Source organism: Diabrotica virgifera, chromosome 9 (genome assembly GCF_917563875.1).
Source record: "Diabrotica virgifera virgifera chromosome 9, PGI_DIABVI_V3a".
In the NCBI taxonomy this organism is placed as follows: Eukaryota; Metazoa; Arthropoda; class Insecta; order Coleoptera; family Chrysomelidae; genus Diabrotica; species Diabrotica virgifera.
In genome coordinates this window covers 199,364,938-199,377,863 of record NC_065451.1, presented here as the reverse complement: position 1 = coordinate 199,377,863, position 12,926 = coordinate 199,364,938, and the positions used below count along the sequence as shown (strand labels likewise).

General features: G+C 33.3%; 1 protein-coding gene across 6 annotated transcripts in view; it reads left to right on the top strand.

Annotated features, from left to right (window-relative positions):
* LOC114334209 (band 7 protein AGAP004871) overlaps window positions 1-12,926 on the top strand; it is a 688,330-nt gene that overhangs the window by 192,018 nt on the left and 483,386 nt on the right. The window contains exon 1 of one of the 6 annotated variants that reach the window (XM_050661394.1): window positions 11,830-11,933. The exons of 4 other annotated variants lie outside the window; for them this stretch is intronic. In XM_050661394.1, the coding sequence (XP_050517351.1) occupies window positions 11,921-11,933 (13 nt within the window). In that variant the 5' untranslated portion in view covers window positions 11,830-11,920. Of the gene's footprint in view, window positions 1-11,829; window positions 11,934-12,926 lie in introns of those variants that run through there. One more of the 6 variants, XM_050661396.1, reaches the window with a different exon arrangement.

Here is a 12,926-nt window from a genome sequence, read left to right as displayed (position 1 = left end):
TGACTGTATATTGAATGGTATGCTCGAGTTGGCATTTAATTTTAGGGCTAAATATTATAATTAAAAGCTGTTTTGTATATACCACTATACTCTCTATTTCATTTCGTTTTCCCAGTAGGAAGCGTCACTAAATATTCGCTTGCGTAATATTAATTTTATGTTAGAGAACTACCCTCTGGTTTATTGAAATATTTATTTTAAAAGTCTCTTTGCTTTTGTATGATTGTGGTCTCTGCGAGGCTCATATCAAAATAACGCCAACTTTATGTTTACTTAGGACTTTAAAATAAATTTCATCATCATCATCATCATCAGTGGCGTTACAGCTCTTTATGAGCCAAAGCCTTCTTCAGAACAATCCTCCATTCGCCCCTGTCTCTGGCAACTCTGGTCTAATTCCAATAGATTTTAAATCATTTAAGGCCAGTCAAGTTTAAGAATCCCAATAAAGATGAACAAATGTCCAAATTGTAAGTTGTCGATTGTTGAGAATAAGAATGCGCTTAATTGTATGTCGTGCAATTTACCGATTCATATTCAATGCCTAGATATTGCACAGGAAGAGGTTATAAGAATAACTAGGGCAAAATCAAAGTAATTAAGAATCGTCTGTAACACTTGCTGTACATTCGAAGATAAGTTCAATAAATTGACTCATTTAATTTCTAAGTTGTCTGACAGATTTGCATGGATTGAGGAGCGTCTTGGGGTCTTGGAACAATCTTCAAAAACTAGTCCCATGGAGTTCGAGGACTGTGTTCAGGAATCAAATGCTCGTCATCAGAAATCGTTTAACCTAATTTTGTATAATCTACCAGAACCAGAAGGTGATGATAAGGAGGCGGAGGATGTATCCACAGTTTCCACGATTATAGATACAATAAAACCGCGAAATCCTTCATTTGCGTCCGTTTTTAGAATTGGAAAATTTAGCAATAAGCCTAGGCCAGTAAAGGTTAAGTTTTTCGATAATGATAGTCCTTTGTTTATGTTACGAAATAAGAGGAGGTTGCTAGGTACCCAATTTTCTAGAGTTGTTTTAAAGGATGATTTAACCAAATATCAGATTAACTATTTGCATAAAGTGCGAGAGGAACTGGAAAAACGAAAAATACTTGATAAGGATTTAACAATAAAGTATATTAATAAGGTTCCAACCATTGTTAGTACTAACCAACAACCCACCGCAAAAAACGAATAAAGTTGACAACAATAAATATTTTTTTATACTAATATTGCTTCTTTACATGCTAAGTTTACTGATGTTTTGTCATTTTCATCTTCTAATCCCGATATTCATATGTTAACTTTTTATGAAAATAGTTGTTATAAAATGTAAAGGATATATTTTATGTTTTCTCTTTATGAAAAAAAAATTTTGTAATCTTTATGTATACTTTCTAATTTTTGTATCTTTTTTTTTAAATTTGCTATTGTTGTAAGAACTTTTGTAAAAGCCAATACTTTTGAATATTTATTTATTTTGTAAGAATATTTACTTTGTGAATATTATGAATTTTATTTATTTTGTAAGAATTTGTTTTTATGTTATATTATTTAGTTTAAGACCTACAATTATTTTGTATTTTGAGCCACATAAGCTTTGCTTTGGCTCGATATTATTGTATAATAATAATAATAATAATCAGTTTCTATGTTGTCTTGGTACCTAAGTCTCGGTCTTAGTCTTGCTCGTTGTCCTATCGGCCCTCTTCGGTCAAAAACTTTTCTGACTATCGCATCTTCCTCTCGCCTGATTACATGACCTATCCATCTAGGGCGTGCTACCTTAATGAATTGTACAACGTCAGGTTCTCCAAAATTTCTATACAACTCAAAGTCGTAACGCCTGCGCCACAAACCTTTTTCTTTTATGCCACCATATGTTCGTCTTAAAATTTTTCACTCAAAACGTTTGAGCAGTTCTTGGTCATTCTGAGTAAGTGACCAAGTTTCTGAGCCATATGTTAGCACTGGTCTTATTAGTGTTTTGTCTATCTATCTATCTAATCAGCCCTAAACATCCATCCTTGGATATAGGCCTCCTCTTCCTTCTTCCATGCCTCTCTATTTTGGGCAATTTGCATCCATTTTGACCCAGTGTGTTTCTTCAGGTCATCTGACCATCGCATCTGTGGCCTTCCCCTTTTTCGTTTGTGGTTCCATGGTCTCCAATGTATTACCATCTTAGTCCATCTTTCATCCTTCTGCCGTAGGGTGTGTCCGGCGAACTTCCATTTAAGCTTTGCTACTTGGGTAGAGACGTCTTTCACTTTTGTTTTGTTACGGATCCATTCGTTTCTTTTCCTGTCTGATAATTTAATGCTCAGCATTTGTCTTTCCATGGCTCTTTCTGTCTAGTAGTGTTTTGTAGACAGTCAATTTAATTTTTCTATGTATTTTTGAGGCCATCTGTCTTCTTAAGCCATAGTAGCACCTATTGGCGAGCACTATTCTTCTTTTAATTTCTTCACTGACATTGTTATGTTTAGTTAGCAGCGAGCCTAAGTATATATGAAGGTGTCGACTGTATATTGAATGGTATGCTCGAGTTGGCATTTAATTTTGGTAGTGTAGGAAACAGAGGTTGAACCTTGCCAAATGGACACAAGTCCGGTTTAATTTTTTTTCTGGTGTATTAAGGGGTTGCTTATTATAGGACTAACTTTTTCTGAAAAAATTTCGCCCCGGAATCCCCCTTTTCACCCCTTTAAAGGGGGTAATTTGTGGTTTTTGCGGAACGTAGCCCTTCCTGTACCTTTTACAAAAAATTTCTTTTATAGAAATATAAAGAGGACTATATTTTCTACGATTTGTTTTCAACAGCATATGTCTATCATCCACCGTTTAGCGGGGGTAGCGCCCCAAATTTGACAAGTTTTTAAAAAAGATGTTTTAAAAAAACATATATTTTTCCCTAACTGTAACGGAAATTAAGAAGAAATCTAACCGCAATTATTCGCAAATAATTGATTGATTTTTTGGTATAGGTTTCACTTAAGGGTAATTGCCCTTTTTTTAATTACAGGGTGTTATATTTTAAAAAACCCCTTTTTATACCATCTGAACCGTTTATGCTAGAGTTTAAAGACTTTCAACGATTACCCATGTACTGGTGCTATTTACAAATTTGTATAATGCACCCCCATTTTTTCCCCGGAACCACCCAAAAAAAAAAGAAGAATTAATAAATAAAGTGATTTTCTTGGAATCCTTCGCACAAAATGCCCTTTATGCTTCATATATCATTTTGTGCACGTTATTATTACCCATGCATGGACACCAAAAGCGATTTCCTACTGCAACCCCTGCAGCCAAAAAAAAAATAAATAAAATGGGGGGTTGAAATTTTTTTTTGTTTTTTGCTTTTTGATCCATATGGGCATATGCTTCATCAATAGTGCTTTTCAAAAATATATATGGTTATTGCAACATCCCTGCGGAAACCACCTTGAAAATATACGGCAAAAACTACCCCTATCCCTTGGCGAGGATGTTTTTACGATTTTCTCATTACCTATGCATTCCTTTTAAACAAAAGTTTTACAAGAATAAAGACCACTATTTACTCTAAAAATTAGGTCCTATTCATTTTTTTCGTATAAGCAACCGTTACGGCACAGTGGCACCGTAAACCTCATATATGCTTTGGCAGGCTCCAGTTTTTGTTTTCTTTTTCGTCATCTGTTTGTTTTATTGATAAAGTACTTATGTAAAATAAAACAACACAGTGTAACCTACAAATTATGACCTATGCACATTTTACTTTGCGGCTCAAAGCCACAGTGGTGGCCCAAAATCAATTTTTGCATATTTTCGCCACCTACACGTATTTTATTGCATTAATGCTACCTTAATAGCACAATATTTACCCTTAAGTGGTCCCTAAGTACTGGAGTATCCAGGAAGGGGTGATGGGGGTGATCACCCCCCCTCTCAAACCAAGTGATATTATATTTAAAGATTATAAAAATATTCATTTATTTTTATAGAAATACTTATATTATATTTTTATTTTTATAAAAATGGCGTACTTTTTATTCTTTAGCGACAGTGGCGGATCCAGCATCGTTAAGAGGGGGGTGCCAATTGGTTAAATTTCTATAAAAATAAATGAATATTTTTATAATCTTTAAATATAATATCACTTGGTTTGAGAGGGTGGGGGGTGATCACCCCCAGCTTCCCTCCCTGGATCCGCCACTGCTTAGCGACCACTTAGGGCTGAATATTGTGCTATTAAGGTAGCATTAATGCAATAAAATGCGTGTAGGTTGCGAAAATATGCAAAAATTGATTTTGGGCCACCACTGTGGCTTTGGGGCGCAAGGATTGTAAAATGTGGATAAGTCATAATTTGTAGATTATACTGTGTTGTTTTATTTTACATAAGTACTTTATCAATAAAATGAACAGATGACGAAAAAAAAAAACAAAAACTGGAGCCCGCCAAAGCATATATGAGGTTTACGGCGCCACTGTGCCGTAACGGTTGCTTATACGAAAAAAATTAATAGGACCTAATTTTTAGAGTAAATAGTGATCTTTAACATTGTATAAGTTTTGTTTAAAAATAATGCATAGGTAATGAGAAAATCGTAAAAACATGCTCGCCAAGGGATAGGGGTAGTTTCTGTAGTATATTTTCAAGGATAGGGGTGGTTTCCGCAGGGAGGTTGCAATAACCATATATATTTTTGAAAAGCACTATTGATGAAGCATATGCACATATGGATCAAAAGGCAAAAAACAAAAAAAAATTTCAACCCCCCACTTTATTTATTTTTTTTTTGGCTACAGGGGTTACACTAGGAAATCGCTTTTGGTGTTCATGTATGGGTAATAATAACGTGCACAAAATGATGTATGAAGCATATTAATAAAGGGCATTGTGTGTGAAAGATTCCAAGAAAATCACTTTATTTATTAATTTTTCTTTTTTTTTTTTGGGTGGTTCCGGGGAAAAAATGGGGGTGCATTATACAAATTTGTAAATAGCACCAGTACATGGGTAATCGCTGAAAATCTTTTTACTCTAGCATAAACAGTACAGATGGTATAAAGAGGGGTTTTTTAAAATGTAACACCCTGTAATTAAAAAATCAGCAATTACCCTTAAGTGAAACCTATACCAAAAAATCAATCAATTATTTGTGAATAATTGCGGTAGGATTTCTTTTTAATTTCCATTACAGTTAGGGAAAAATATATATTTTTTTAAAACATCTTTTTTTAAAACTTGTCAACTTTGGGGCGCCACCCTTGCTAAGAAAATATAGTGTTCTTCATATTTATATAAAAGAAATTTTTTGTAAAAGGTACAGGAAGGGCTACGTTCCACAAAAACCACAAATTACCCCCTTTAAAGGGGTGAAAAGGGGGATTCCGGGGCGAAATTTTTTCAGAAAAAGTTAGTCTTATAATAAGCACCTCTTGATATACCAGAAAAAAATAAAACCGGACTTGTGTCCATTTTGCAAGGTTCAACCTTTATTTCCTACACTATGGAGCTAAATATTATAATTAAAAGCTGTTTTGTATATACCACTATACTCTCTATTTCATTTCGTTTTCCCAGTAGGAAGCGTCACTAAATATTCGTTTGTGTAATATTAATTTTATGTTACAGAACTACCCTCTGGTTTATTGAAATATTTATTTTAAAAGTCTCTTTGCTTTTGTATGCTTGTGGTCTCTGTGAGACTCATATCAAAACAACGCCAACTTTATGTTTACTTAGGACTTTAAAATAAATTTAAAATAACAAATATCTTGAAATTATGGTAAAATGTTACATTATTAAATACTAAAGAGATTTCATGAAATGATAGAAAATCGAACAATGATATATACAGGGTGAGGCAAATAAAGGGCCTATTAGAAATATCTCGAGAACTAAAGGCAACAGAATCATGAAAAGTTGAATTAAGGGGTTTTAATTAATCTATTTAATGAAAATATTTTCATCTATTTGCTACTTCCGGTTATACCGGAAGTTGCTTATAAGCTTTTTAAATGGGACACTCTGTATATTTTTCATTTTTGGATTCTCTTCGATGTCTTCTTTCTTAAAATATGAGGTTTTGTAATGTTATACAGGGTATTTTAAAAGATAATTACGTTTTTATATTAATTTCGTAGCAATATTCACACCCTGTAGAATTGTAGTAGTTTGACATATAAAACACTACTTACGTTCAAATGATTTTTAATATAGTCTACTATTGTTAAGAGTCATTAGTATAGCTAAATTTTTAATTTTAGTATACAGGGTTGGTCGAAACTTGGAATGAGTATTTTCTGAGTTTTTTTAAATAGAACACCCGTATTTTTAAGCTCACACGTCTTTTGTAGGTTGACTACTTTGATTTATTTCTTTTTCCTGTTGTTGTGTTGTTTTCTTACCATGTTCCTATTTCTGGGCGTATGTATTTGGTTTCTTGTATTGATAAAACAGCAATTTCATATCTGTTTATTTCATCCAGCATGTTTGCATTTGTTCTTATGTCAACTGAGTTACAGAAGTATACCTTCATGTATTCCCTTTGTTCGCACCTCAGTTCAGTACTATACTAATGTTACTCATTACACCGGAACCCCGATAAGTCGGCCCCCGATAACCCGGAAGTCCGGCTAACCCGGACCGATTTTTATCAGACATACATTTCAACAATAAAAAATTACTATCCGTTGCAAAATAATTCGGATGGAATTCCCCAGATTATTTTATGCTTGGTATCGGCCCAGTCTCTTAATCTGGGTAATTCCATCCGAATTATCTTGCAAGGGATAGTATGTAATATAATATGAGAGATAATGTGTATTTGTGTAATTTGAACTATGTATACGATAGTAAAAATTACAGAGCGACGGTCATTGTCTCGGATTTATCGGAAACAACAGGCACGTGTTATTCCTTTATTTATTTCAAACTGTCTTAGCATTTTAAAAAAGTCTAAAAGACTATTTAAAAAAAGAATGTGTGTGTGTGTACTTTGTACGCACGTAAGAAGTTGTACTTCTACTACATATTATGTAATTTTTAAGACAATACCAAAAATTTTTAAAAATAAAAGAATAAAACGCACACAAACACATTGAAAAATGCCACAAAGAAAAAATGATTTCTGAACGATAACAATTGTTGGCAAAAATTTTAAATACGCATTTTCTGAAAAAAAAAATATATAACAAATATACTTACAATCATAAAATGCATAAAAAAGTAAAAAAATATAAACTTGCATCGGGAATCGAAACCGTGAATTTCGGGGTGCTTTGATTCGTAATCGAAGCCTAGACTCACTCGTCCAATTCCACATTATTTGTCACGTGGAAAAATAGGGTAACTGAACGTTTTACTGTTTGACAGTTGTTTTGAATATAATTAAATTATGTAGTTTAAATTTTGTGGAAGAAAATATTAAAATATAACAAAACAGTAAGAAAACAATATATTAGATGAAGATTGGTAGAACTTTTGTTGGTAATCAAATTAAGCATGTAAATCAAAGCATTTCATACCTACTAGATAAATAAATCTACGCCAAAAAATCATAATTTAAAAATAAAAATCGTATCTAATTTGGGATTTCTCTCTAAAATCCCCATTCTTGAGAAAATAAATGTACAGTAGAGCGTCGATTATCCGATCGTCGATCAACCGAACGACCGCTTATTCGAACTATCGACTCCCGCGTCCCGCATTCGAATACCGAGCAAGCGTTAGTAATTGACGCTTAAATATCTTCAATTTTCTTCAATATTGTATCCAAAAATAATTATGTTGTTGCAAAGACTGCACTTTTTTGTTTAGTTGCTAGTTGTCATTATCAATATATAAATAAATATGTAGGTATATAAATATGGCTTTTATTCAATTGTGGATAAATATGTATGACTATAAATATGTACCAATATATTGTAGTTCGATTATCCGAACAAATCGGTTTTCCGAACACCTATGTCCCCCAATTAGTTCGGACAATCGACGCTCTACTGTATTTCAACCTAATCCAAATGTATAATTACAATATGATTATAATAAAAACTACTTACCAAATTAGAATGAGTTTTCCTTGTCCAAAATAGTCCAAAAGTCCAAAAATATAGGTATATGAAAACTATTTAAAAAGGCAGTATAACTATTAACTAACTTTTGTTTGTTGTTTCTTTTCACACAAATTTTAAAACGCAACAACCATAAATAATCTAACTACAGCTGTGCCACAGCCGCCATATTGAATAATTTTTGACATGTCATTTGAACATCCAGTCAGAACAAAGTTATAATGTATGCGCCGGGATCATAGGTTTTAACATATAAAAATTCACCCTCGTATCGCCGGTAAAGGAGTATAACTTCAAAAATTTTTTTTTAAACAATGGTCTTTGTTTTCATAGTTCATAACAGCGTTCCGATTGTGACTGTATTGTCTGTAGTACAGTTTTGTATTGTTTGCTTCCGTTTGCGTTTGCGTGTTTTTAATAATTTAGATGTGTTGATACTGTGCATATATATTTATTTCTCATGTTATTTCAATTATAACAGAGTTTATCTGTAAGTATACCGTATTTTATTATTTTTTACCATATTCTCAGGCTAACCTGAATTTTCGATAACTCGGATCGGCCGCGGTTCCATATTAATCCGAGTTATCGAGGTTCCACCACACTGTACACTAGGGTGGTGCGAAAAAAGTCAAGTTGATAATCTCGTGTCGCTATAGTGCGGAAAAGTTGCGATTGGTAATTACAAGAAAAACAAAAAAAGAATTATTCAAATCGGACTTTATCTTCCGATCCCGCAACAGGCCTAAAGATTATGAAAAAAATGAAATTTTACCTTTTTTCCAAAAATTTTTATTTATTGTTAGTGTACGTTTTGTCTATCGCTACAGTAAAATTTATTTTTAGTTTGCATGGTAAAGTAGTAGAAAAAATTGATTTACGCATTTAACGAATATTTTCCGATCACGCAAGGTCAATAAAAATCTATAAAAATTTGAAATTTTTGATGATTTTGATAAATTAAAAACATTTAGTTATCTCATTTTTCTGTTACATTGTGAAGCTCTTCGCTTGTTTAGATATCGTATGACAATATTTAAACAACCCAGGACTCAAAACGAGTGGGTGGTTGCAGTTCTAGCTCCACACGCATCCTCTATCCAACCAACCAATGAGTGTGTGTTTTTTACATTATTTACATAAGTACATTTCTTTTTTATCTGTTTGTGTCGAGTTCTTAAACATCAACTTTGTATTGTGATTTCTTGGTAAAATATGGTAGCATGGACCTTGATTTAAATGTTTTCCTGATGAATCCATCTGTTGATTGGGGCCCACATACATTAGCATTAGACGATGCTTCCGTGGGCAACTTTAGACAGCGCTCGTCAGCTTGCATGTGGCAGGGATAGTTTTGTACATTCCAGTCTGGCATGTCGCACGATGTAATGCAAGAAGTTATATCTTCATTTAAAACTCTTCGAAGAACTGGTGGAGAAGACAGTTTTTTAACATTCCAGTCTATTGTTTCAGTGTAGTCCTGTGCTTGAAAATTTAAAGTAGGGGGGATGAAATTTCTAATACTTTTGCCCTTGGCTTTGGTCTGTCCGGATTTTAACACTCTTCTTGGCCTTATAATCCTTTCTCCCTACTACTTGAAATTTTGAAGCACAGGACTAAGCTAAAATAATAGACTGTAATGATCCAAAACCATCTTCTCCACCACTTCCTCGAAGAGTCTCAAATGAAGATATAACTCCCTGTATTACATCGGGCGACATGTAAGACTGGAATGTATGTACAAAATTATCCCTGCCACAAGCCAGCTGATGAGCGGTGTCTACAGTTGGCCACGGAAGCATCGTCTAATGCTAATGTATGTGGGCCTCAATCAAGAGATGGATGCATCAGGACAACACTTAAATCAAGGTCCATGCTGCCAGATTTTATCAAGAAATCACAATGCTAAGTTGGTGTTTGAGAGCTGGACACAAACATATGAAAAAGGAATGTACATATGTAAAAAATGTAAAAAATACACACTCATTGGTTGGTTGGAGATAAGGGTGCGTGTGGAGCTAGAAGTGCAACCACCCCCTCGTTTTGAGATCTGGGTTGTTTAAATATTGTCATACAATATCTAAACAAGCGAAGAGCTTCACAATGTAACAAAAAAATGAGATAACTAAATGTTTTTTAATTTTTCAAAATCATCAAAAATTTCAATTTTTTATAGATTTTGATTGACCTTGCAGGATCGGAAAATATCCGTTAAATGCGTAAAACAATTTTTTTTAGTACTCAACCATGCAAAGTGTAAATAAATTTTACTATAGCGATAAATAAAACTTACTCGAAGGATAAAAAAAAATTTTTGAAAAAAGGTAAAATTTCATTTTTTTCGTAATTTTTAGATCCGTTGCGGGATCGGAAGATAAAGTCCGATTTGAATAATTCTTTTTTTGTTTTTCTTGTAATTACCAATCGCAACTGTTCCGCACTATAGCGATACGGAATTATCAGCTTGACTTTTTTCGCACCACCCTACTGTACACTGTACTATGTAATGTAGAATGTAGACCAATTTTATAACTGGCTCCTCCACCATTATTGCTAGTCCTTTTTTCTGTATTGGATTTTAATATTGCTGAATCTGTCACTGCATGTTGGAAGGACTTTATGAGTTAACCCGGCATGCCACAGGTGGGGTGTAGTACACCCCAACAATACTGAAGCGCCTAAAACATAACGAAATTTTGCATGTAGTGGAACTAGCGGCATTTCAACATTTCGATTGAAAGTGGTCACACCTCACGTGTCCAATTTTGTACGTTCTGCAGAATTGTTTTTATTTTGTTTTACTCCTATAAATAAGTAATTATAAGTAAGTGAATAATACTTATTACATATTACAACATATTTTTTTATTAGTTTAAGCTAAAATGAATACGAGAGAGAACAATCACGTCTTTAGGTTTTATGGAATGGATCAGACAGTGACGAATGTATTGACAAGAGTGATTCGGAAATAAGTGAAGAAATAGAGAATGTTACGATATAGTGACCATCTAGTTCCAAGATATCACAGACAACTAAACGTAAAGATATTTTTTGAGATTCTTTAACTCTTTTAGTTGCTGTGGTTTGTCACACCCCACCTGTCTGTTACTGGCAAAAAAATTCACCTGTCGGATGCAGGGTTAAGCCGATGGGTGTTCATTCGTTGTTTTGTGTTGTTTTTTATTTTTTTGGAATGCTTGTCTCGGTCTGCCCCAGGGTATTACTCTTGGGCATTCCCTGAAGCTTATTGGCCACTGATAGTTCGCACATTTTTCCTTTTGTTCTGCCGATATCTTGCAGAATTTTGCCTTGTGATTGTCTCCACTTTTGACACATGTGATATTGGTATCTTTGTAAAATGCGTTTTATGCATTGAGAAATCCATGGCAAAACCTAATTAGATTGTAAAATGCAATAAATAAATAAAAGAATGATATTAAAGAACATAAAATAATCTAACATTTTCCTATTTTAAAAATCTCTAACTCGATATCTTCTATCTGATGACTAGAAAAAGTAAATGTTACATAAATTTGAATAGCTTAGCTATTATGTAAACAAAGTTAAGCAGGACAAAAATTAACAACAGCCACTTCCGCCCACCTTTTACTCTTAGTTTTGATTTTCAAAAATAATCAGAGAAGGCGGCAACATCGTGCACTTTCGCAGTGGAGCCGAGAGAGCTTTCGAGAGCTTGTGCAAGTTGCAGGAATTCGGAACAACGGCAGAGCTTTTACGCTACGCTTTCGCAGCTTTCGCGAGCCAGTGTCGACCTGGGTGAACAACGTGAACCATGTTGTCGGTCGGGAGCTTTTGATGAGAGGTGTAAATCGGGTGAAACGAAACAGATATGCCGCCAGAAGGTCAGTTACCTTTAGGGTGTTTATTTTCGTTATTGTTAATTAAACGATTATTCACTGTTTTTCTTTAGTATTTAAATATAATATAAACAAAATCTTCTCAAAACATCCTTTGGGATTGAATGCATGTAATGATATAAGGTTTGCCAAATTTTTACTAAAATTTTGCAAAATATGCGCATATAATATTATATGCACACAGTTTGCAAGGTTTGTACACACTTAATAATACAAATTATTGACAGTGAGTAGTTGCGGTAAATAATATTTAATTCCCTTGATTTCCAATTAATTGGTGAGAGGTGCAAATCAGGTGAAATGAAACAAATATGCCAGAAGGGAATTTACCTTAGGGTGTTTATTTTGGTTATTGTTAATAAACCTATTTTGAGATGTTTCCGTTTAATATTTAAATAGCAAGAACGTTTAACGAAATCATATCTAAAGGTCTTTTTGGATTGAATGGATGCAATGATATATATAAGGTTTACAGAATTACCTTAAAAATTGTAACTAGAGACGAAAATTTTTTTGCAAAATATGCGCATATATATGCACAGAGTTTTGCAAAAATATGCATAATTTTTATTTAGATATGCAAAAATTTTTATCCAAAAATTGATGTCAGTGAGTAGTTGCATTAAATAACATTTTATTTCCTTAATCCCAATTAATTGACGAGATGAGCAAATCGAGTGCAACAAAACAAATATATCAGAAGGTCAGTTACCTTTAAGGTGATAATTTTGGTTACTGTTAATGAAACTATTTTTGGGTGTTTTTTTTCTTTAATATTTAAATAATCTTTAATAAAATCTTATCACTACGTTTTTTTGAATTGGCTACATGCAATGATATAAGGTTTACAGAAATACCTAAAAAATTACAAATAGAGACCGGAAAAATGAGCACTAGAATTTTTAAAAATATGCGCACTAATATGTATGTGCACACATTTTGGCAAAATATGCATAATTTTTATTTAAATATGCAAGT